Raw genomic sequence first — 27,942 nt, forward strand, 5'->3', positions numbered from 1 at the left:
TCCACACACTTGCCCACCCAAGTGTGTGTACTGTGCATGAAACGTATCATGGAATCCTGTATCATGTATCATGAAATGCACTCAGAAGGAGGATTGGGTTTTGACATGATGCAATTTGAATTTTCGAAGCGTCACAGTATTAAAAACGACGAGCAGTCGCATGCGCCGCTGGAGGCAGTCGAACATAAGGCACTACACGCGCGCGCGCACACGCACACACACACACACATACACGCACATACACACACGCGCGCGCGCGCGCTGGAGAGGGTCGGCGCAAAAGACTGCACAAGTACAGACCCCAGCGCGCGCGCGCGTGCGTGCGTGTGTGTTCACCAGAAGCCGTGTTTTACCTTTCATGACTCGGACTCCCTAGAGGCAGAATGCGCTGAGCATCCTGAAGCAGAGATTAGTGTGTGGAGGTCTGAGGTGGCGTGTGTCTCTGCCAGCTGCTTCCCCGCTGCACTGAGACGTGCACGCCGTCCAAACTAACTGACACTCTTCTGTCTTCTGGACGGCGGGGAAACACAGACAAACACACCTGCAAAATGGCTAAGGAGACAAAAGGCAAAGGTGAGTCCCAGTTGCATTGTTCCACTCATACACAGCCTTAGTGGTGTTATTCTGTCATGCTGTATTTCGTTAACAGGTAGAAACAGTCACCGCACCTCGCGCGGTACTTCGCTCGCTGATGTGCAGGAATGCGTGCTGTAAGCGCTCGGAATAGCGCGAGTCTATATTAATCACGTGCTCAACGCCTTAGCGAACATTTATATCAGAATAACCCGTTTACTGTTTACAAACTTATATTTCGTACACACTAGAACGGCTCGAATATATGTGTTATTTTATGCAACATGATAAAAGTAGCACAGGTTAATCCGCACGGTTTATTCTTAATTCAGATTATTGGGAATTATACATTAAGTACATTTCTTTGATTATTTGCCGTGATTTGGACATTGTTCTCGTTTTGCTTGAACCTTTTCTCTGGTTTCTTTCTTTAAACAGCTGAAAGTGACCATTGCAAAGAAAAATGTCAAGCACGTATTAGTTTTAAGGCGTGATGCAGTTTGCAAAAGAACAGGCCTTATTTTGGAGTTCAGACAGATTTTGTTTTAACATGTTTTACTTATATAACCTATGCACACCAGGATATGAGACATGAGACATCATCACTACTTGACAGTCAGTACAGGTCTATCATTGACTCGTTTGCTTTACATGCCCTGTATACTATCAGAGCATTGTTGTTTTAATAGTTTATGACAGCTTCTAGTTGGCAGACACTGATGGTCTCTATTGTGTACGATATGATGTAGCATCGTCTTTTATAACTACAGACAGTGTAATGTTTCATAGCATTAGATAAGTCCCAAAAGTCAAGAGCACTTTAGTGTAAGGATTTCTTCTGTTTTCACTCAGATTTACAAAATGTTAAACTTTCTCAGAATTTACTCATTTGTGTAAATTTGCTGTGCTTTTGTTTGGATTGTATAAACACACACACACACACACACACTCAAGCTTTTTGCCTGTGTTCATTTTTATACTCCCATTCTGAGGTTTTCTTGTCCGCTCTATCTGGTTTTGTGCCAAAAGCTATCAACCGATCTTAAGATTGAAAGAAGAAATTGCTAAATTGTCACTCACACTGGCAGAAGGGCCAGAGATAACAGTACTGAGTACAGAGAAAAACATACCTTTGTCTTGTATGTGTATAAGTACAAAAATCAACTAAGCACAGAGAATGAGCAGTCAGAATGAAATAAATATTTAAACAATTACTTACACTAAATAACTAGTTTAAAATATTTTGCATATCACATTCAGTTTTCATTTTTTGGGTTGCTATCCTAAATATCCTACTACTGCTCTGTGCTTTGGCTCACTTAGGATCTTAGAGGAAATCTGTCCACATCTGTTGCCTTGAAACCCATAATGCACTGCCTTTTCATTTCCAGTTGGGTCAATTCAGGATCACCCTTTTACTTTCACTCTGTAGTTTAAACTGTTATGGAGTTCAGAGTGTGTTGGACTGGCATTAGTGTACTACCTTTACAATATATTTGTAATCACACCTCTATCAGGGAAAAACTTAAACATGAGGTTGTAATGGTTTTAAATATCCTTCTGCAGTAGAGTGGATACTGCAATCAAACCAAAAACAAAAGAAAAATTATTGTTTACAAATCCTGTAATATTGAGATGTTTACATTAGGGCTGCAACTAAGGATTATGTATAATTGCATAATCTGCTAATAAGACTGACTGACTAATAATCTAACAGTTATATCCCTGTTTCAATGATAATACTTAACTTAAAGTGGTTAATTAACTTGGTGGTTTGTGGCTTGTAACTGTCCACTGGTACCCCAGCATGACTTTATGTGAGCAATTTCATTGAATATTTCATTCTGACTTGTTGATGATTCCCTGCAGTGTTCTTGAACTGAACATTTGGCAGGTAACATGAAACCAGCATAATTCTTGGTCTATGCATACAATTTTGAGGGTTACCAAGAAATCTATGGTGATTTTCAGTGTGCTCTGAAAAAGTATTTTTGTATGAGGGCAAAATAAGCTTTTTAAGAAGAGATGAAAACTTGCTCATGAATTTAAATTTTATACTTTTGAATGTTTGAGGTAAAATAATGCCTTAGTGATCTTTCATAGCAACCTTTGGATTTAACATCGTTACCTTTAAGCACTATATTGCATTTATGTTGCATTTCATCTGCTGCTGTATGAAAGGTATTTGCTAGCAGCCTGACCAAGCCATCAAGACATGGAATTTAATGCTTCCCATATTCCACATCCTCAGATCATTTCATTACAGGTTTCTTCCCATCTCTCTCTCTCTCTCTCTCTCTCTCTCTCTCTCTCTCTCTCACACACACACACACACACATACATATGCACACACATAAGCAATGTAGAAATATTGCTGTTTTCTAACAGATTGATGTGGTCTATTTAAACTGAAGGAAATCTGGAGAGATAATGGTGAGGAGATTGGTTTTTTTTTCTTTTACAAAGTAACAGGATTTCCAACACTAAATTAGAGCCCTCTGTTTTTCTGCCAGTCTTTCTTTATCATATCTGTCGTAATGTAGTCAAGTATCAAACACACATCAAAAGCACAATTAATTGGACACATGGCTGAATGCACATCTCTACTGTTTAAAAATGATGTTTTCTTACTGGACATATGAGTTCTTGTGTAAAACACCAAAGCAGAAGATCGTGACAGGCAAAAGCCTGATAATATTATGCTCAAGTTTATAAAAACACTTGTAGCTGTTACTATTCTTAATGTCATTGTACTGTATAAATATGTTTGTGCTGTTGTGTAAGACTCTGTACCCATGACATGTAGAATAATCAGCAGGTTTCCATGATCTCTTGAACATGATCTCTTAATGAATGGGGAATCCCATTATTAGTGTGTATAGAGTATTTATTTTAAGAGCAGCATGGTTTGCCAGTAAATGCATTAAATTAATTAAAGGTGATATACCTTTATGTAAACCATAATCCATGTAAAATATTTTGGTGTTATTTAATAATATCTCCATAAACCTCATTGTGGTGTTAGGCTATAATGAAATGAATGTGCTAATAGACACAAAAAACTTAATCTGCAACAACTAATTCGACAGGGCATCAATAGCAGGGTTAAAAATAACCTGCTGTGCCTCTACTTTTTTTTTATTGTTGCTATGGTGATGTGAATGACTTCTCACATGTCCAAATTGCCTAGGTTAAAAGAGTAAAGCCTTTGTAGGCCTTTGTTAAAAATCTTTTACCCTTGTGCCGGACTCGATGACAAGAGACACCCATTGGTGATCCTTCAGTCCCATGCAAATGTAATATGGTATCATAATGAACATTGAAGTGTTGTTTTTGTGTAGATATCAATATTTAATATAGGCTCTAATACAGCATAACTGAAGTAATACTGAGATACAAAATAAATTAAATCAGATAAATCATTTCATTTCATATAATCAGCAATATGTTTAGCAATATGTTTTAAACATTTATAGTTATAAAGGAAGCTTTTATTGTATAAAATATTAATGTAATCACATTTCATCACTTTTTTAGTGTTTATTATATTAATATACATATATAATATTTTTATGTTATGTTTTGAATTGATAAAGTGATACTATATCCAACATTTGTAATGGCTATAAATCAAATCAAACAATACATTTCAGCTCTCTCTGAAATGTTTGTGTGCACTGCCTAATTTGCACAACCATTTGGATGAAGTACTGAGCTAAAAATAGACTTCCATGAGAGGCAATAACAGACAGCAGGTCCATGTTTGCTGCTACCCTGCAGTCTTTTGTGAACAGGAGATGGAGAGTAAGCAAGAAAGACAGGGAGCAAGCAATCCCACAGCCATTCATGTCTGCTTTAGTCACTGCTGTTTGGATATATCCATGAGAATGTAACAATGAGAGCTAGTTCTTTTTGTAACTATGGTTCTGTAAACAACCGGATAACTAATGCTGTTGAGGATCAACTCTGGTGCTGCTCATATAGTGATACGTCATGCTAGGGGAAGGATGCCCAATTTATCTGTAGCCCAGGGGGGCAACCAATTCAGACACATATTCTGACTTTGGTTAGGTGGGAGTTGAACATAGTGATTCAACTGCTATGTAATTGTCTACATGAAAACTCCCAGTTGCATCCGAAGACATTGCATGCTGGTACTTTATCAAGGAGTTAGAGTCAGATTCTGCATCTTTTAGAGGATCAATGCTGAGGCAGTGAGCATAGCTATTGCCCATTTTCGGCTTAAGGTATTGGTTTCACAGGCATGAATCTTGCAGCATGACTCTCTATACTAACCAGTCAGGGTATGAACTCACCGAAAAGATCTATTGCTTCAAACAGTGATCTGCGGAGTCCATGCACTCCTCGGTAAGTCCAGTTCCTGCCAAGATACATAGAACAATAAAGAGAGCAAAGATATGCATACTTATCAAGTTTTGTAATGAGAGATCCATCCAAGATAATTGTATGAAATGCCTGCTGAAAACTGACTGGCTTAAGGCAATGATTTTAATGTAATTTTTAATGATTAAAAACCCAATTAAAGATTAGTAGGTTGATGCAGCTAGTTAGATGGTTAGATTTTTGGTTGCTGAAAAGGCTCCTGTCCATCATGGACAATCCACTGCATCCACTGTACAGCATCATCTCCAGACAGAGAAGCAGCTTCAGTGACAGGTTGCTGTTGCTGCCCTGCTCCACTGACAGACTGAGGAGGTCGTTCCTCCCCCATGCCATGCGACTCTTTAATTTCACAGGTGGGAGGAGTTGGCGCTGACACTACTCTTCTCTCTGTACTGGACTGTACAATAAAACACACACTACACACAATACACACCGGTTTATACAGAACTCTCAGTAAACTGAGATTTGCACAGGACTCATAAACACACAGTTTTTGCACATAACAGTTTTTGCATATCGAATAGGTCTGTAACCTTAAACACTTGTTTTGCACATTACTTATCTTGTTTTTCATCTCATTCTCCATATCTATCAACTGATATAGTAACTGAATACTATTAACACTCTGAGAAGAGACAAGAAGAGGCTAATGCTCAGCTTTGGAGGGTAGGAAAACTGTGACTCTGAATGTAGTCAGAGGCTGACATGTACAAAAATGCATCCAGATGACTCTTACTGCCCATGGTGGTTAGGAGAGGTGTAATCGTATTTGTATTTACTCAAACTATTATATAATTAGAAAAGTTCTTGGAGCCAATCTATTATAGCATCTACTCTGTACTGTAGCATATGGGCCACTGAGACATAGGGAGAGTGAAAGCTCTCAGGGAAATTGTGTCACTTAGCATAGAAATCAGTTCAATAAGGATCACACATCCAGTGACAGAGCAATAGTAACAGAGCAATAGTCTGTGTATTCTGTTGGAACTGTAGTGTTTATTTCTGTTATTTATTTAATTATTTCAGATTGGGTGGCTATAGCTGTACTGTGTGCATATAAAAGGAGCTCTAACGGAATTTTTCACAACCCATGTCACAGAATAATGTGTTGAGATCGTCGTTTCAGACAATTTCAAAAACACCAGCTCCAGAACGACTGGTTTCAAACACAAGGATAGAGCCCTGAGGAATGTTTAGAGAACGACTGCTTTATAAAGTATTTTAAGTGAACTATGCAAAAACCTGTAGGTTATTCTAATTAAAAAATATTAAATGAGACAACTAAGAGAAAATTAGTTTATGCTGTTATGTGCAAGTTCGTGTCATCTTATGACAGCTTTGTAATTTTGTAGGAGCACAACATTTTTTACACAAATTTTTAAAAAATCCCTATTTACCCCAAGCTTGAGCAAAAGCCGTGTGTTTTTGTGGTTTACTGTGAACTGCCCAAACCCATTTAAAGCAGCTCAGTTTGAATTCCTTCAGTGCTGTGACCATGTAATCAAATTCATAGTTGTTGTTTTTACTTCCCAGCTTGGCTGCTGTGAATTTAAAGCCCCCCAACAACCACCCCAAATCCAAGTCTTAAAGTCCTTTAGTCTGCATGCTGCCTGAATATGGAACTTTATGTGTCTTGTCCAGGTTCCTTTGCATGATCTTCCAAAAATAGTATCTAACTAAAGAATGCATTGCAGCAGTGTTTTTGTATTTAAGGGTAAGCACACTTGAACATTTTATTAGCACCTCAGCGTTTTCAGGGTTAGAGGGCCATATGCAGCATTTCACAGTGGAGAGTGCCACTTCAGGCGGAGAGCTACCAGATGGGAGTGTTTACCAGCCACACTGCACATATGCTGTGGGGAAACACAATCATAGTGGTGACATATTCAAAGGTGTGTGTGTGTGTGTGATTTTTTTTTGTGGAGTCATTGGTAGTTTGGCAGAAAAGCTGATTGTCATGTCTAATGGTCCTCACTTTGAGCAGCTCAGACCTCCAGATAGGAGGGAAATTAAAAGACTCAAACGGATTGAGTTTATCTTTCTCATCTCATTATCTAAATGGTACTAAATCAGGACAATGCATTTATATGTTGCTATACCATTTGATGCAGTCTAAACGTAACAGCTTTGCGTATCTCTTAAGCTAGTATTTAACATACTTGACTGTTTTTAGAGATTCAGAGCAAATGTATTAGGGTGTTTTACATTTAACTATGCATTCCTTATTCATGTGCAGCTATAAAAGGTAGCTCTGCTGTGCATATACTGTGTTATTTCACAATTGTACTTTTTTGAATGGAAAAGCTTTACTCAGTTTTAACAATATACATATTACCATTGTTCTCTTGTTGTCATTATACAAAAATCAGTCTGTGAAATATATTTTATTTCTTTTATGGTGCAGGACATGTTCAGTGTGGGTAGTCAGAAATGAAGATCATGAAGCAAAGAGAAAAAGCACACAGCCTGTGTGACCGCTATTTTATAATAGCATGCTCTCATTTTAGTTATTTATTCCAGAGAGACGCAAGTACGGCTTGCCCCTTTTGTTTTCTATTGCTTATGCTTTCAAGGGTTCAACTGAAGTTCAGCTAAAAGCAGCATGAACCCCTTTTCCTGTGTTTGGTCTCACCTCCAGACTTGCTATAATGCAAGAGATCAACCTTTATATTACAACCTTTATAAGTGAAATCACGCAGTTTGCTTCTTGTGTTTAATAAAAAAGAAAACAAAGACTGTTTAGAACTGTTTAATTGACTTTTCTTTATATTTGTACTATATGGTAATCTATATGGAGAAAAAAACGGCACTTTCACCGCCTCCAATGGCAACAGACCAAAGCACCAACATTTCTGTGAAGCATCTTTGTTAAGTCCAATTTACAGAGCAATGTGAAGAAAGCTGTCTTTTCAGATTCATAGAGTTTCTTCCTTTTAAATGGACATGGAGTGCTTATACATTCTGAGTGCTAGGACATTTTGTCGTGCATGGAATTTTATTCAATTTCCTCCACTAGAAGGCATAAAGTAATCACCCTGAAAGCATATTTGTGTTATTTGTGAACTGCAAAATGACTGAGCTCTGACTCAATTAGGCTAAATTAAACTATAAACTATATAAAAAACATTCATTCATTCATTGTCTATACCCGCTTATTCCTAGGATTCCTAGGGTCACGGGGGTCTGCTGGAGCCTATCCCAGCACACATAGGGCGAAAGGCAGGGGTACACCCTGGACAGGCCATATAAAAAACAATAAATTTTAAACAAACATGCTCAGTAAACTGTTCTTCCACATTAAGATCCTTCTTCCACTAGCCTGAGTCACCCTTTTGTGTTGTTACATACATGATAGTTCTATGACTGGACAACAGTATTTGAAAGAAATGAATAAGCTGCAGCAAATGGTACAAAATGTGCTTATTAAAAACTTGCTCAATGTGGACACATGATCATAACACCCATATGTGCTTGTTGCACATGCCCTTCCAGATTTATTTCCCCTTGGCTGCTATAATAATGCTATAATCCTCTTTGATTTAGTTTTTTGAGTGTGGATGTGGGTATAATGCAATCCGTGTCTTCAATGGTCTGACTTTGTGTACAGGGGAATTGTCATACTTGAACAATATTCCCCAGTGAAGGTGAAATTTTAATGCTGAAGTATACAAAGACAAAAAAGTGCATTTCCATCTTTATGGCAACAGTTTGGGAAAGTAACACATATGGGTGTGATGATCAGCTGTCCACAAACTTTTGGCTATATAAGTGTGTGTTTCAAAAAATGGATGAATTGGAATGAATACTTTTCCTTTCATTTTCGTTGCAGAACCCTTTATTTCAATTCATTTACAGAAATGTAGTATACCATATGTGGTGATGTAGGACAGTAACACATACATTTTCGTTTTAATTTAGATTTCCAATTTGTTTAAATAATTTTTTTAACTTAATTTTAAACCAAGTCTTAGAAATCATATAGCCCAACTTGGTTAAATGGTGTAATCATCATTATACAAGAAATAATATATATTTTCATTCACAAAACAGGGTTGTTAATCAACATTTTCAACCCGAAAATCATTACATTTTATTTATCCACTGAAGAACATTTTGTATTTTCTAAAATGCTGCTGGCATTTTTTTGGTAAATCAACAGACAAACACAGTAAGTCTAATAGGTATGAATATATAATTGATTTATTTTCCTGAAAAGCATGCATGAGTTTGGGGGAGAGGGTTTCTAGGAGGCATCACTTAATATTTGACTGTTTAAAATACAAGTGTTACATGTCACTTGGCTTAACTCCATTTTACTGGAGAGAAATACTCTGATGATAAATTTATTGCCTGCATAAAATGCGTAAAGGTTGGCAGGTCTGATTGTTTAGCATGGCACATCACGATAACATGGTTAGTAAACATTTACAATTTTTTCCTTGCTGTTAAACATTTGAAGTCACTTTAAACATTCATCTGGACAGAATGTATTTTTCTGTTTTCTAATATAATGAACTGCTTGATATGGTGGTGCACAAAAAAAAAGAAATGGCATCAGACATTAGACAATATTTTCAAGTCAGTTTTGTCAGTGTCTGTGCTAAGAGATGGTCTGAAAAGGTGATCACAAGTGCATTTTCAGACCAGACCAGGTTGTAAAACACCACAGTGCTGGCAGATTTTGAATGTCACAATCCCTGTTGTGCTGTTCCACCCACACCAATGTAGGCACTTTTATTTCTGGTGATTGGAAATAGCAGCTGAGCTCAAGTGGCAAAAAAAGGCGTCTGACCAAGCAAATTAACAAAATACCAGAGATATGTAAGCAAATTAAACTTCCACCTTTATGAAAATTGAGCCCATTGTTATTGTTTCAATTAACATTATTCCCATTCTCTATCATTAAATTAAAAGGCTATTAACACTGATTTGAGTGGATTGAGTGGAGTCAGAACACCAGGGACCTTTGATATATCCCCTGACCCTCAATTTCTGAAGCCATTAAAAAATTGATTTGGTGTCCTATATACTTTATGCCTAATGAATTCATAAGATGTACAATTCTGTTATTACGTTTCGCCATTTAATCAGATCTTTTTTGCTTTTTTTTATAGAATGCAGTATTTCAGTCTACATTAACTGCCTGACCCACCATAATCCAACATCCTTGTTATTTATATAGGCACTTAATCATGTTTCTGTTTTCTGCCCTGTAGTGACTTTACGCAAGCACAGCACTTCCCACTGGTGTATGCATAACATCACCCAAGAATCCATGGACAGCTCTGATGATGAGTTTTTTGATGCCCGAGGTTAGTGTCATGTTCCTCCAATGGTGTGTTTAATTCAGTTTTATAGTTCAGGCTGCTTTTCCATCTCTGGTTTTCTCTTGCCTTTTTTGAAGTTTTGTTTCTTTGGTCTTCTTTTTGTTACTCAAGGTATTACTCAGTACAGCAGCTGACACATCTTTTGATGTCCTTTCTGTATTTGACGTAAACCTTTTTATGTGATAAGCAATTTTGATGCATTTTCTTAAGCAGAGTATTCAAAAATAATTCTGTGCACTGTTGTTTAAAGTTTATGGTCTAACTTGTGCATGAACCATCAGGACAATTTTACCAACAGGACTATTTTATAACAGAAGCATAATAATTTACCTTTTATTTTATATGACAAAGATATGACATTTAAGACTTCCACTATAAGCATCAAAGAAATGATAGACTTTTGACTTTCATGTTTTGCATTTGTTTTTGTTTATTTCCTGCTAATATTCATCTTCGCTCTGGAATCAATTTTTTATTTAGTTCAAAATGGCATTATCTGTTAAGTTAACATTCTACTTCATTCCACCTCATGACAATATAATGACAATGAATTACTCTCTTCTCTCACTAATTCCCTGTTTCCCTAGTCACTGATTTTGATGGATAGCCTCCTTTAAGCAGAGTCATAGTTATGCTATATTCCTTCCAAGTGTGCTTTATAAGAGATTGTGATATTTTTTAGAACCAAACCCTGATTGACATTTTTTCAAAACCTTGTCCTGGACCTGTTTTGGTATCTCATTGGTGTTCATAGGTCTTCTGGACTACATTTAAGTAATTATATCATTTTTGGTTATGCTAGAACTGATTCAAGGGGGGGTAAATACTTATGCAGTCATTATGTCTGTGATTTTCAATTGCAAATCATTCTGAAAACTATATGGATGTTCCTCTTGACTTCACTGTTATGAATTTCTATGCAGCTGCATAATCATCCCAATTGAGGTTTATTTGAGTCACTTCAGAATAAGTTTTTGCCTCTCGAATAACATTTCCCAAACTGCATAACAGTTGGTTTTGCTGTCAGTGTTTATGGAGAAGGTGAACAAAGGTGACCTAGAGAAAAAAAGTGTAGATGTGTGGGTGCGATTTCCCTGGGCCACAGACAATGAATCTTCAAAAGGTTTACTTTCCTCTGAATAATACAGTTCACCAAGCTTTAGATAGCCACTGGAACCAAGCCATGAGAAAAGACTTATGTCAACGTAGATCATTAAATGAAAAATTCAGAAGAGATACACCTGCATTATCAACACTTCAGGCACAGAGAAGCTGCGTCTACATTGACCTGCTTGATAGCCATGTTCTCAGTGGAGGTGGGAAATTGCATAATTGAGCATTTTCACAGTGGAGAATTACTATGAAGTACCTCTCAGTGGTGATATTAGGGAGTTTATATCATGATCTAGACATACCTTTGTAAATTAGTAGCTGTATCAAACGACAGAAAGGCTGCAAATCCCAGAACACTTAGCCGGATTTAGCAGTAAAGTTGATGTCAGCAGATGCATGAAAATGCACAGCAGGTGCACAGCTTCTATACTTTCAGCCACTGCCAGTCTTTTAGAAGATAAATGTGGCTAAACCAAACGATGTCATTTTTCATCTCACAAGCTTTATACAAAACCTAAGTTTGTATGAATTGTATAATGGCAGCTGGGGACCTACACTTACAGTTTTTTGTATTTATGTAATCTTATTGATTATATGGCAGGTCATTGATCTTCTTTTAGCTTGTTTTTTTTTATTCTCTCTATAAACCATTAGTCTAATCAAAATCTACTTAGAAGGACAAGTGGCATTACGTACCCATGTCATGTTGTGTATGGAGAAATACAGCATTTCAGTTGTGTTCAGCATCAGGTGTTTGGTTTGGATCATCAAATGTATGACTATGATAGGCAGATGACAGCTGATCCCCTGGCACTCAGATTCCCAAAGCAAACAGATGGACTAATCACGATCACTGAATGTGTTTACGGAACAGAGTGTGAACAGTCACGTTGTAATTTAATTGCAATTGTCTAATAAATAAAATATTGTCAGACTATATAAATGCCTGTTTTCCAGAATGTTTCCTAATCTAATTGACCATATTTTATTCTGACATTTTGGATTATTGGAGGGTCTATATAATACATCTCAAGCCACATTTATTCCTAAAACGCCTATATATTTTAATGAATTTCTGTAGAGTGCCCTTTTTAGTCTTTCCAACCCAAAGCCTGTTATTACTGAGACCAGCAACTAGTTATGAATATTTATAAGCACATCTCAAGTATTCATTAATATTCATTATTTGGGCAATTTTAGTCATAAAATACAATATAGCACAACTGAATGACGCAGATACAGGTAGCAAAATATTCAGCAATGAGGGCAGCAAGAAGATTGAGAGAGGGGACTATTAAATTTTGTCAGCAGCAGTCCACTTAGTTATAGTAGTCACCAATGTAATTTTCGCTTACTGCAGTCAAATGAGCTAGTTAATGACATGTCCAACAAAGGGAGATGCATTTTGCAAGTCAATATAAGCCTTGATAGAAATTTTGCTCCACATTAGAGGATAAGTGCTTTAAAAACTTTAATAATACCTTAATAACTGCTTTACTATATGAATGTTGCATTTCTCCAGAGTCTTACTATTTTGAATGGTTCTTTAAGGGTTCATTGGAGGGTTTCTAACTTATACTTGGAACCCTTCCTGAAACATTCTACTCTAGGGTTCTACATAAGGTTTTAGACTGTCTGTGTGTCATTTTAATTGGCTAATTTTCTATTGCACTTTACACTTTTAATGCAATATTGTATCATTTGTTATTAATATTTTTATTATTCTGAGCAGTTTAACTGACAGCCATGTTTTTTTTTTTATTAAAGTCTTGAAAATCAGCAGGATGTAATGTGCCTTTTATCTGCTTTTCAAGGTATCTTTTCCTTTTAAATATTGACTAGCTCTGGTTGCCTTTAATTTATTTCGATGTGCATGCTCCCCCTGAGTAAACTATATTATTTCTTATCCTGTTGTTCAGGATGAGAAACTGACAGCTGGTGTAAATGAGGCACAGTGGGTGTTTATTTCTTGTGACTGTTAGATAACTGTATGATATCCTGCATAATGACTTTCCACACCATAACATTAATGATATCTTATGTGGTTTCTTTGACTGTCGTCTTCACAAGAAGCTTTTTTAAAACAATCATCATATTTGGTTCGGCATCATGTTGATTCGTCTTGAAAGGTTGGTCGTTTATGTATTCATGGCCTTTCTGGTGCTTTACCTGTTAGAGTCTAAAAGCACAGCTAAATATTGTGGGCAGTAAAAGGAACATCCACCTTAAAAAGGCATAAGATTGTATCTTTTTTGCCAGCTTACTATTGCAAATAATTTAGACAATACTAAGAATGTAATTTAAAATAGTTTTAAATAGTCTAATAATGTGAGTAAAACTTGGATTACAAATGTCTGGAAATCTGACACTGTTTACATTTCACTCTTATTATAGACAATTCCCAAAGGGCCCTTTCTTTCCTCCTTTAGAGCCACAACCCCACTGTTTCCAGATCCATTTACGTCCAAATCCATTACATCAAAATAAATATAACAGGAAAAGTTGGAACTGCTTTTGAAAGAAAAACAATTGAGGGCAATTTGGATAAGCTGTATGTTGTGTAGCTGTACATCTTTTGTTCATCTGACAAGAAATGGTAACTGGTTATATCATCAGGCTTTTATGTAAGAAATCATTAGAGAACACTTCATTATTTAATTAACTGGCCAGATAAAGCAATGATTTTATACCACAACAGGAAAGCAGCACTATGGGTCTAAAGTAGCTTCATAGCAGAACTAAAGTATCTCTTTGGCAACACTAATGCAGCTCCACTAAAGTAACTCCATGCCAGGTCTAAAGCAGCACCATTGCAGGACTTATATATAATAAGGTCTTATATATAAATATTCTCTATGGCCAAGTATTTGTGGACACCACACTGACCATCTCATTCCCATCACACCCATATTTGGTCTTTCCCCAAACTGTTGCCAAAAACTTGCAAGGATGACAGCATTGTTTGCTATGGCATTAGGATTTCCATTTATTGGAACTAACAATGCACCTGAACAAAAACTGAGGTTCATAAAGACATGGTTTACCAAGGTTGATGTAGAGGAACTTGTGCATAGCGCTTTGACCTCAACCCCATTTAACACCTTTGGGATAAATTGGAATGCTGACTGTGCCTTAGGCCGTTTTGCCCAACATCAAAGCCTGAACTCACTAATGCTTTTGTAGCTGAATGGGCAGAAATCTCCAGAGCCTTCCCAGAAATGTGGAAGTTATTATAAAAGCAAAGGAGGACTAAATCTTGAATGGGATTTTCAACAAGCACATTAAGTGTATCCATATTAGCATATTAATTCCAAGATTTTTCATGCTGCCAGCAGGGTACTAAGAAGTGATCATTATGAATTGTTGTATATTAATTATTGTTGCATTGGTTGGGATTTTTTCTCCCTTTCAGGAATACAGGCCTTACGATTTGAGAAGAGAAGACTTCTTCCTAATAATCTCCACCTTCCTTCATTGCTTACTTTAGTCCTTTTCTTCCTCCTAATTTCAATCAAATTTTTGTCTGATTTTGTTTTTACTGTGATCTCTTTTGTTGATCTGATCTTTCTTACTTTGATCCGATTTTTCCATTTTCTTTTGTGGGAGCAATTTAAAGCTTTCCTTGATGTGGATGGTTTGTTGGATTTATCTCTTCAGTAACTTTTTATTTCAGAAATTCTTTTCAAACAGAAGAGCTCAATTTCCTTTCTCATTCTGTATATCCCACCATCTTTCACAATCTCATACAGCTCTCAGTGTTTCATTAGGTGGTTTGATCAGGTCCATTACTTGCTAAATGACAATAAGATCATGGCTATTGCAGATCTTTAGAATTGCTGCCACTGTCATTTATGTTAGTGTGAATGTATGTCCAAACTGTACAGTCTACTGAATGCATTGAAGTGACAGTATGAGGGAGAGGGAGTGGGAGGAGTAGCCCGATGGCAGCAGAGCTTGATGGAGGCAAGCAGACCTGACAGAGGGTTGTCAAAGCCACCCCTTCACATTCTGCACTCGAGGAGAAAATACCGAACATGTTGCTGTCAATGCATACTGATCTGTCAACTGTGCCAACCTGTCTTGCACAGACATGCTCTGTGGTTGTCCCCAAAAAACAGTGGCTTGTCATTAGTCACATTTATAGGGTAGTTGGTGAACATAAATGGTCTTTAATCTACATTTGATGTCTACAATTTGTTCCAATTCTTACTTTGCTGCAGCACAAAAGACAATAAGGAATGAATCAACCAGAAAGAAATCTTATTGTATGTCATTTTTCTGATAATCCCCATACATGAACTGTTGGTATTTTGTGTTTATATGATGTTTCCTGCAGAGGTACTCGAGGGGAAGACTGCTATGCTGTTGGGAATGAGTCAGTGGAACTCTAATGACCTGGTAGAACAGATTGAGACTTTGGGCCAGATTGACCAGACTCAAGGTAAGAGCAAAGGGACTGTGGATTCAATTCTGCGGTCATTAAAGCAATTGACCAAAGCATCGCTGCTAGAAATATTATTATAAGACATTAATGATTAATAACAAAACTGTATGAACAAATATGGGTGCAGAACAAACGTATATGTTTCCTAAGTTTGTAAGAAGGATTTTCTAAATCATAGAGCAGTTTCTCAATGTTGAACTGTGTCATCAGTATAAAGGTTTTAAACATATACATTAGATGGTGATAATGATTTAGCTAGTACAATAAAATAACCATGATAACCACCAATAATATAATGGACATTGTTAAAATTGCAGGATTCTGTGAGGTAAAAAGGGTAAATCTTTAGTATTGTATAGCACCCATGAAATTAAAGTGAAAAACAAATAGAAATGTTTATGAAAAAGAAAAAGACAATTGCACAAGCGTGAACACATTTTAATAATGGGGAAGATGACTGTGCCCATAATTAGCCAATTGCATTCAAACTCATGTTCAAAATAAGACAAGCTGTTCCTGTAGGATCTTTTTGGTTTCCTCTGACTGCTGAAGCTGGCAAAGAGCTTACAAAGCATGCACAGGATCTGATATGGAAGAGGCTACAAAATTTCTTCCAAAACATGTTGTACCAGGGAACAATTTGAAGGACCACAGTGACATTATCAGGATGTCTCTCTAAAATTGACAAAAGGACAAGATAGACATTTTCAAGGAATCTGCCAGGGGTCTTTGGCAATGTCAAAGGAATATCTCACATTTTTCACATGTCTGGGCTATGGATTATGTTCTCTGGCTAGAAGTAGCATATGGCAAAATCTTTTATGATCTAATGAGACCAGTCGAAATTTTCAGGCATAATACTAAAAGATATGTTTGGTACAAAAACAAGACAGCTCATCACCCAGAAAACACCATACCTATAGTGAAGCATGGTGGTGGCAGCATCATGCTATGGTGCTACTTCTTCTCAACTCACACTAGGGCTCTAGTCAAGATAAAGGGAATCGTTGATCACTTCAAATACCAATCTGTTTTGTCACAAAGCCTCCCTCTGTTAGGCAGCTGAAGATGAAAACCAATTTCACCTTCTTGCATGATAACGACCCAAAATACAAAACCAAGTTTTGAATGGCTTCAGGAGAAGAGGAACAATGGTTTGGAATGGCACAGATCTATAATCCTATTGAAAACCAGTGCACAGAAGATCCCCACACAGTTTGAAAGATCTGAACATTTTTCTAAGGATGAGCGGAACAAAAATGCCAAATCAAGACTACCAATTAGTTTGGTAGATTCTAACCCAAAGTGACTGAATGCTGTAAAACAAGCAAAAGATAGCTAAGGGGTATGCACAAAAGGTTATTGTAAAAAAAATTTTTTTTTCTTTAAACCATTTCTTTTTTGTTGTCAGTTTTGTTGTCAGTCAGGTTTGTAGCATAACCACATCACTGTAACAAACAGATACTATTAATAATTTTTCACAGAGTAGCCATGCCAACTGAGTGTGACAGTTTTTGTCTCTCCCTTGTTGATCAAGGCCACAATAGGAAGAAAATTTGTAATCATGGTTTGAAACATGTTGGAAATTAGCATTAATACCTGCTAATGGTATTCATCAAATGATACACACACATATTAATAAAGAAAATCAGCAGGACTACCAAATTCAGACCTTCTACATGTGTTATGTACAATTTTATTTTTTAATTAAAAGTGTGCATTGCTTTTAGTCAAATGTGGTGCAAGCCTTGTTTAAGATTCTCGATGTACAGGGAATACAGCATTGGGCATGTGATAAATCTACTATCGCATATGATTATTTGTGAGGCTCAAAATGCATTTATATGTTCAATCTGTGTCAGAACCTGCTTCTATTTCTATTTGAACGGTAAAGATGGGCAGTAAAATTGCAGCAATTTGAAAAAGCAATTTTTTTTCTTAACACAACATGAAAGTTGCAGAAAAACAGTATTTTGCATTTGCTCTCAATGAATTCATAATGAGTCTTTGGTGTTTTGGAGTTGAAAATTTCCCTGATTACTCATTACTATTCTGTGGTGCTTGCTTGTAACTGGAGTGCTCATTAACTTGTCAAATTCATTGTCACATCTTATTCTCATCGAATAACTGAGATACCAACATGAAGATTATGTGCATTTGCTTAAGTAATCATATCTGTCCTTAAATTACATGTTGAAGTAAGATGTGATTTCCTTTAAATAAAATTAACAAAGAATTCAATTTCCACTTATTGCTTCTCTCTCTGCTCCTTGGCTCCTTGGAGTGCATATACTTTAGAAAGTGTTACTGCATCAAATTTTATTCACATGGTTGGGAAAATTCATATTCCATATAAATATTTATATTATAGTTCATATTTATTATTCCACATGCAAAGCAGTTTTTGTTATTTTGTCTCTGTGTTCCTGTATGTTGGGTTGAAATGAAAGAAACCAGAGAGCGAAAGCATGGATTCCATGTTTCTAACTGGACTGAGCGTGGAAAGGAGTAGGTGTTCAGTGGGCGATAGATTAATTAGTCTGTCAAAGCCTGGTGTGCCTAAGGCAGACATTAATTAGGAAATGCTGCTGAAAAGGCTCGAAAATGCCAGTGGTGGGTGTTCCAGTGCTAGCAGACACAAGCTGTTAAATGTTCTGAGCCGTGCTTCAGGGTGGGGAGTTCACTGCTTTTAGGTATATTCTTTTACACAGTGTCTGGTTTTTCATTTTGCAGTCTACTTCTATCCTGCATAGTTTACCAGATTGTTATGCTTTTGAAGGTTTAGACAGTACTATTTTGCTGTGTGAAAGCAGATGCCAAACATATTTTACATTATCGAGTATGAAGGATGTGCTAAAGAGAAATAAGATCATTTTTCAGCCACACCAATTGCTGATGTATAGAAACATACACATAGCCATGCAGTCTCTGTAGGCAAAAAGAATGGGACAGACTGAAGAGCTCAGTGACATTAAGCATAAATGCTCTTGTCGCTGAGTGGGCACACATCCCCACAGTTATGCCCCAGAGTATAGTGGAAAGCCTTCCGTGAAGAGCTGTTATAGCCTCAGTTGTGGGTGGGGTAGGGGATGAGTTGTAGGCTTGGGGGTCCAACAAGCTCCCGTAGGTGTAATTGTCTAACTTGTATTCACAAAATAAACAGCGTGTGTTTGTTCTTGTTCCTTTTTGGTAAATGTTATTGATAGTGGGAGTGTGACACAGTGCATAATGCCAGTTAAGTACAGGAGAACAGGGTTTGTATTTTCATGCATGTGAGTTCAGAGTTGCTGTTAATTTGTTAAATTGGAAGCGTATCTGTGTTATGAGATGTCAGTAAGACAGAGAATATATGCATATGAATTGATAGATTAATGGATTAATAGATTGATTGATGGATAATACTACATCTTGTTCTCTATCATGTGCTCTCCTATCTTCAATGCTGCAGCTTCATAGTGTTGCTGATTAAGATTTGCATTAAAAAAAATTCTTTTACTCTTTTACTCTAACTCAACTGCACTGGTCCGGTTTCTACTGGCATGAACTTGTCTCTGCTGGTACTGTAATGGATCTAAAATAAGCCAGTAAACCGAGAGCCTGTTCTTTATGTTTTTTTTTTTCTGTCTTCAGTTTCCTTGCCATGTTTAATCAGTCCTTTATGTTAATGAATTGTTCCTAAAGTAATCAAGGTAGTTAGGTAATCAAGGTTGTTATTTTGCACATAAATGTTATAATAGGGTAGGAGCTTCAGAGGAATCTAGACCTTCTAATTAAGAAAACATAACCATTCAGTTGCACTATAGAAAAAGAAAACCTGTTTTGTTTCCAGCAGGTCAGGGTTGGATTAGAGCTGATGCCAGGGATCAATAATTTACATCAGAAAACTAATTAATCCAGAAGGCTTTTGTAGAAAGTAAAATGCCCTCCAGCTGGTTCCAGACACCATCAAAGACTTTATCCACTCTGGTCATCTAAAGCTTTGGCCACACGCACACACACACACACATGCACACGCACACACACACACACACACACACACACACACACAAACACTGCTCATTTGTGTTTGTAATAATACAAGCTTCACTCAGTCAGGTTTACTTTAATTATAAGCTGCTTTCCATCACATATCCCAATTAATTATTTTTTCTTATTTCTCTTGCCAGTGCTACCATTTTAATACAGAATATGTTGAGCAGACACGAGACAAAGCTACAATACAACAAAGAAACATTGGGATTTGAGGCCCATGAGGTGGTGTGTTTAAGCATACTAGAAAGGCTGTCCTTTTTTGGAGACATGCTTGATCATCTGGTCATTGATTTTCCACTACTCCAGAAGCAGTGCTGCATTTTTTCCACTCCTAAGAGAACTATGATGTAATGGAAGGAAAATAGACACAGATAAGCTCATTAAACCTAAGCACACAGACCAAATAAAGAAAAAGCTGAATTCGCTTATATGTATATTATGAAAGTGCTAGAGTTGGAAATAGAAATAAATGTATCTGTGGAGTGTTAGGTTGTATAGAACAATGAATGCAGATGTGTTCTCACTTTCTTGAACCTAATTATCATTAACACATTTATATCAAACACAGTGTACAGTATATCCTAAATAGGTTTGCTGAGAAACTGCCATTTGTGTTGCATATTAAAATGTCTTGTATTTGCTTGTATATGCCTCTTTATCAGATAGAGAGTCGTGATAGATTCACTCTCGAATAAAATCTAGAAGTTTGGAACACAAAACTAGTCTTTGTTAAAATATGCTTTAGGTGTACATGTCAGTGTCTTTCATTAGTCATGAGGGGTTTCTTTTGTTATTTGTTTTTTTGCAGCCAGTTTTATTTGTTCCACTCAACTGAACAACAAAATTGTATCAGACAGACAATTTACAATGTCTGGAATCCCGAACACTTGACCACTAGCCAATATTTGACTTTTGGTATTTCTTTCGCCCTAGTGCTTAGAGTGGTGCATGAAACTGGTGATTCGTGTTATCAAAACCTTCCTGTCAGCTAAAAGAAATTTGGCCATTCTCCTAAGACCTCTCTCAGAACATTTTGGAGTTTTTTTTTTGCATCACTCTGTATAATCTCTAGAGAGTGTTGTGCATGAAAATTTCAGGGGACCAGAGGTTAATGAAATACTCAACCCAGTCTGTCTGGCACCAATATGCATGCTATGGCCAGATCATATGTTTTTGACTGAGCTAGCATTAATGGCACCATGCTTTGAATATGGATAGTCATCAACAACATTTCAGAAAGTCTGATGCTAATCTGGAGGATCAATACCATCTCAGGTGAAGTCACTTAAAATAGTAGGACATACCAAGAAGGTATCCCAGTTTTCAATAAGATCCACATCTTATTGGCACACAATCTTTTTAGTCACTTATTAAGAACAAAAAGGGGTTGATGGCCTCTATGCTATTGTTAAAAATGGGTGTTAGGTTTATTTTAATGGCACAATATTGTGCCAACATGAATGATGTTGTTATTAAAAGAGTGACTTGGAATGATTTTGTCTACCTGCCATAACTTGAGCTCTAGAAATTTATCGAAGGTCATATTTATGTCCAATTTAACAAAAAGTAGTCACAAATGGTGTCCTGGCTGTGGCTGTAGTGAGGGTGATGATGAGACAGGAGAGCTTAAAACCTCAAACGTCTTTGTTAGTGTGAGCTCTGGAAGTGATGGTGGAAGAGAATCAGGCTGGATTTGGTGACACTGACCTCAGTCATTAGACCCCAGCTGGAACCCAGAGGACAGGATGCGCAATCCAAGTGGGACCCGCAGAACGACGTCAACATCAGCCCTCCTTGGGTTTAGCTGCGCCTGCTGCTCCAGAAACTCTCCATTTTTCAAAGCTTGTATCTCATTGAGGTCAGCTCAGTGTCAGTGTTTACCTCACTACTGTGTTTCATGTTGCATGTTTGAAATGCACTGCATACTATTTACTGATTTATTAATCACTCAGAGGAAAGTCCTCAGCACATGCACTGGCTGTCCTCCCTCTTTCCCACAAGGCTGTGTCAGATTACTTACAAGAGAAGGAAGGGTCACGGAGCGGTCACATCCTTGAACAAAACGAGACTCATGATTGTAAGATAACCGTTGCAATAGTAAAACTAACAAACAGCACACAGTCTATACTACAAAAATGTTTTCTCAAGGATTTTTTTGGACAACTGTCCAAGTTATGAGACAGTTATGAGACTGTCTAAAGTGAGTTATGAGACATTAAAAGACAGTGTGGACATTTCAGATGAACAGATACAGAACAAGCAGGAGAATTGTAATGGTTTGGGCTCAGAGACACTGACAGCATGCTCTAGATGGATAACCGAATTGTACACTGACCCTGACCGTACACTCCTGTAAACCTACACCTCCTGACCCTAATCCCTCTAGATTTCTAAACGTTTTTGTTTAACATATCATGCTTTTGATAACAGCAACTGTTTCCTGCACTAATCGGTAATCTGCGTGAGCAATTATGTTCTACCTGTTGTGCATTTTTTGTGATGTTCTTTGTAATTTTATTGAAGAATAAAATGGAAATTTGAATCTTTTTTATTATGAGACTGTCCTCTTCATCTCTGTACATACACTGCCTTTTTTGAGTTAAAAAAAAATAAGAACAACAACAAAAATGTTACTATTTATCTCTCTAGCCTCCACTTGTGAGCCATACTATTAGACTGTATTAGTCAGAGAAAGAGCTATGGGCAGTGAGAACATGAGATGGACAGTGTGAGTTATGGCAGAAGTAGAGAGTGTGGAAATCTCAGATGGTCAGATATAGGACAAGAGGGTGAATTGTGATGGTTTCGGCTCAGAGACACTGACAGCACACTTGATGGAGAACCAAACTTTGCACTCATCCTGTACACTCATCCTGTAAACTTACACCTCCTGTACACACACCTGAGATGTTTTTTTTTTTTTCCTGTGTCAATTTATTTACAGATTGTCATTTTATCTGGGAGAGGACAGTACTGGATATATGCTCTTGTGCCCTTTCTTACCTGTGAATTTGTGACCTGACCTGTAACGGTTATTTTATACTCTCTCTCTCTCTCTCTCTCTCTCTCTCCTCTGCACTCCCTCTGGAATGCTGTTCAGAGAGCTTGTGCCGTGGTGACAAACCTAGGTGTGTCCACCAGAGAAGCATTGATGGACTAGAAATCCTTGAGGTAAAACTCAAAATAGCAACCGTTTCTAGAAATGATCTCTATTTATTTTGCTCTTGTGACTGCATACCGTATGTTAACATATGTTGTAAATTACAAGCCAGAAATTTGGAAGCAACATTATTGTTTTGAAAATAAACATGAAGATGAACATGGACAGTCATAATGCACAGAAAGATGTATTTAAAGTCTACAATTAGATCAATGTACAGCTCTGTTTTCCTTTAAAAAGTTGAAATATCTCCACAACCTGTTCTTTTAACAGTTCTTAAAAAATAACGCCTGGTTGTTTCTTTTGTTTGTTGATCTAAGCCCACTCTCTCTTCTCTTTGCTCCCAGACCAGATGTAAGACCCAGGTGCTTGTTTTGGTGGTGCATGGGGGGAACATTCTGGACCCGGCCAGTGGTGACCTGCAGGCAAAGGCGGCAGATGTGGCCATTCTGTCCTCAGTGCTGGAGAAAGTGGCACAGGCACATTTTGAAGCTGCCACACACCAGATACTTATCAAGCTGGTGCCCTGTCCTGCTGTATGTGCAGAGGCCTTTTCCCTGGTTTCCAAGTGAGTCACTGAGATTGAGCTTGAATAACATACCATATCATATTAAAGAATTAAAATAATTTAATAGTATGTAGTAGTATTTGTCTGGATAAAGTAAATATTTCATGATATTCTGTATACATTCTTAATATCACTCATTGGAGTAAAAGATTCTATACATACTGCAAATATATGTGAATCATTTAGTGGATAAAGATAAATGGATCATTCTCTCTGAAATCATGATAGGCTCATTGGGAGAAATATGCAAATGTGTAAATAAAACTGATTGGGACAAGTTTGCTCATTTGGCTGACTGATTCATGCCATACAGATAATTGGAAATAATTGATGGGAAACATCACTGAACACTACACTAATAAGTTCTACTCTACTCCCCATACAAATGACATAGAAAACCATTGATACTTTTGATATTGACATAAGCATTAATTCATACATGAAATACAATGAGAGCATCATTTGAGAAATGACAGAAATGTGGAAAATGATCTAGGAAGTTTTTTTTTTGGAAGCTTATAATTATCTAGAACAAGACAGGAGAGGAAAGAGGAAGTGATCCAGGACAAAGTCAGGACAAGCCCTGAAGAAAAAAACAGTCCTTATTATAGCTCTGACTTCATGTAAGAAGGCTCTATGTATAGATCAGAGTATTGTACACATATAGGTGTGTGAGTGTGTGTGCGTTAAACTGGCAAAATGACAGAATAGAAAACCCTCTTTGTTCTAGTGATGGTCTTTATATCACTCCACACTTCCTTCATATTGTTCTAAACTTTTTGTTTATATAATTCTTCCTGCAGATTTTATTCTTTATTACAATCATCGATTTTCTCCTGACCTCAAGGTCTCTGTTTTCTAATTCATTGTCTTTATTTTAGGTCCTTTTTCTGACACACTATTTTTGTTGGAACAGTAATATTCAGTGTCCATCCCATGTAATGCACATAGCATTTCTCGGTGTATATCCAGCAAGCTATTCTGCAGAACTTCCTCTGTCACCACTAAATTTGTCACAAAAACTAGTATTAACAGAAATATCTGGAAATAACCATGAATGCATTGGGATGATCTTTTGTGAGTTTGCTAACCAAAGGATGGATTTTTCTTGCTATGACTGTGGTGTCAGCAGAGAGCTTACCAAAGCAATGGTATGTGAAAGACTCCTGAGGCATATACAGTACAGTGGCTGCAGTCCAACTGTTGCTTACTTGATATTTCTTAGATAAGACAGCTTACCGTGTTTTTATCTATTTATTTACATTTTTACAAACACAAAAAGAAAAGTTAAAGTTGAGCCATCATGTTTATGAGAAATATTTGGTAAAAAAAAGGCATTAATCAGACATTAAACAGAGATAATATAACTGCTAAAGAATTCTTTTTAATCTCTGAATACTGTCTAACCTTGGGACCATAATCAATGTTCACAGAAAGCTACGAACCCCATTTTTCATTAAACAGACATTAAAGAATATTCTTTTGTTGTGTTTTACTCCTTCCTGCTTGGAAACTAAGTGGTTTAGCTTTATACTACCAGGCTAATTTAAATGTCTCACTTAACTACCTGTAACCTCGACCCCAGACGCCCGTGGTGTGTGTGCGCACGCCAGCACACGGTGTAATGAGACCCATGCGCAGGATTCAGCGAAGCACTGCTTTTATTACATTTAAGACACGACATAGGGAAACAAACGTAACACTAGACAAGGCGTGGTTAACTAAACTAAAACAAAACCTAGACCTTAACTTGGACATGGAACTTAGCAAACAAAAGCCCAACAGAAACCACAGTACAGATAATCATGGACAAGGACATAAACACAAGGATCCCTATTTATAGGGGTAGACATTAGGGCTAATGGGATACAGGTGACACAATCAGGATAGGAACAATAGGAAGGGCGTAACAAAAGACACACAAAGAAGCAGGCTTCCAAGGTTCACCTGCCAGCGCCCTCTCTGGGCCTGGCAGGGAACTGTCCAGCTGTTCCTGACACTACCTTTATGCTGGAGACTATTAGTGGATGGTGAAAAGCCACAGAAATCTTCAGAGCACAATGTACGATTTGCATGACTGCTCTGTTGTTATGCAGGAAGAATACAAATGAATGCATAACTAGTAAAACAATTAATCAGTAAAAGTTAAAATAATTGTTATTGCCAGTGTTTAATTCGTGTCTCTGCTTAAGATAATAATGGTCTTTCTAAGTGCCATAATAACTTCAGCAGTCTTTTTTCCAGAGCGTCTTTGTATTCAGTGGTGCAGTTTTTGAGAACTCATTCTTCTTGTTCATTTTCTATTCCTGTCATGTTTCCATTTGTTTTAGTTTGAGGCGTTAATGGTCAGAATGCATTGTGCATTGTATGGAAACATTGTCTTTTGGAAATTAAAGTAATGAAACATTTATTATTGCTTTATCTTTGCTCTGTGATGGACAACCTTCCAAAGTCCATTGTTCCCATGCTAGGCTCCCATCCAGAGTAACTCAGGATAAAGTGCTTACAGGACATGTGAAAAATGGATGAAATTAAGTTGCGAATAGGCACAATTTTTAATTCTTTAAATGTACCATAATAGGTGGCACCAGACATGGAAATTTTAGCAGTATTCTGGAGCTTTTAAGGCACAACAACTTGAAAGTTGTCATTAGTGCAAAGAACAACAAACTGCCCATGGTTTGTGATGTGGTTGATAAAAAACAGCTTGTGGATCATTGCAATGCAAGTAAACATACAGGACACATCAGTGCAATTTTATCTTAATTCAACATTTATATTAACGTTTGATATGTTCATTTGTTCATTCATGTGTTCTCAAATGCTTTATTTTGTGTTATTCAAATGCTTTATTACAGCAACTGAACATGTTAGGTGACAGTGAAAAACAAGAAGCCAAGTTTCCATTGAGCAGTGGTTTGAATCCACTGGTTCCTGCATTCCTGGCTGTGTGATATTGTGTAGAATGCTTTTCTAATACACACTAGTACAGTGGATGTTCATTGAAGAACGTTTGAAAGGCATGAATGGATGGTGAATATTGTATTGAAGGTATGAATGGTGAATATTGTTGCTAACCAAGTTCATACCTTCTTTGGTATAGTAATTTACATTCAGATGGACCACCAGACAACCAGACAATCTACCATGTCATTAATCATGCATATATCATTGGCCTCCATAGTTATATCTCAAGGTGACTTAGCATCTTTGGGATGAAATGAATTCTGTAAAATGCAACATGGTACAAATAAAAGAATCGAGCATATTTAAGAATAAAGGCTAATGCAAATACATGATTTGTGAACGAATAAGAGACACAATCTGCTACTATATGTTTGATAAATGGGCAGCTGGATGTATGTACCATCCTCACTAACAATTGCCACCAATACTAAATGTAAAAAAATAAAATACGAATTTAGATTAGAGGTTGTTGTAGGTTCAGGTTTTTATTCTAATTAAGTCACACTTGATTCCACCTGTTTAATTAGTTGCTCTTGGTTTTCAGCAGACTCATGTGTGGCTTTTGCTTGGTTGGAATGAAAACCTGCACCCACACCGGTCATTTCTGGATAAGATCAGCCTCCCATGCTGTAGATGAACTTCAACTGTAAATGAGGTCATGGGCTTAATGCGTCTAAAGTTTAGGAAAGAACATTTGTCTAAGATCTCCTCTGAATGCGTAAATGGAAATGTGTTGCTGGAGGTGTGTGTTAACTTAAATAATTAAATAATTCAGTGTCCAACTTTTCCAGTATCCTGATGGCAGCATCAACCTCAAATCAAAACCCACTTTTTCAGGCAGACACTCAGACACAATAAGCTTTCTTATTTTTAGTTAAAGCTGGTTGGAAAAATAACAACACAAATAAACATCCACATGGCTTTTCTCTCAGCAGAACACTGAACCGTTCACAGAAGTAATGGATAATGTCTGCCATACAACAGCCTCAGTTCTCAGAGGTAGCAGAGTGTTGTTGTAGCACACACTTATTCTTCCAGTGTAGGCACAACATGAACATGTATCATATACAGCTTGTTTGCTAATTGGGAAGATGTCAGTTTCTGATGGTAGTCAGTCATGTGCTATCCGGCTTACCGATGCCTTCAAAAGGTTATGTCAATTAAGCCATGATAGAAAACACAATCTGCTGTCATTTCCCCAATTAGCTCATGAGGTGGTTGTGAAGTTGGTGAAACATACTGTGAATGTGCATGACATGCTAATATGTACGCTATCTAGAGTGGTTTAGTAGATTAAGGTTTAACATTGCTGTTGTTTGTTATCCTTTTATAAGATATTCATGTGAACAGGTAC

General features: G+C 37.0%; 1 protein-coding gene across 1 annotated transcript in view; it reads left to right on the forward strand.

The window, feature by feature from the left end:
• The first annotated feature begins 210 nt into the window (after positions 1–210).
• The window catches only part of pitpnm3 (PITPNM family member 3), a 48,210-nt gene continuing 20,478 nt past the window's right edge, over positions 211–27,942 (forward strand). Inside the window, exons 1-5 of the mRNA XM_058414032.1 lie at positions 211–573; positions 10,194–10,289; positions 15,754–15,858; positions 22,994–23,064; positions 23,401–23,621. Coding sequence (XP_058270015.1) covers positions 549–573; positions 10,194–10,289; positions 15,754–15,858; positions 22,994–23,064; positions 23,401–23,621 — 518 coding nt within the window. The 5' untranslated portion in view covers positions 211–548. The remainder of the gene's footprint in view (positions 574–10,193; positions 10,290–15,753; positions 15,859–22,993; positions 23,065–23,400; positions 23,622–27,942) is intronic.

This window comes from Hemibagrus wyckioides, linkage group LG17 (assembly GCF_019097595.1).
Source record: "Hemibagrus wyckioides isolate EC202008001 linkage group LG17, SWU_Hwy_1.0, whole genome shotgun sequence".
In the NCBI taxonomy this organism is placed as follows: Eukaryota; Metazoa; Chordata; class Actinopteri; order Siluriformes; family Bagridae; genus Hemibagrus; species Hemibagrus wyckioides.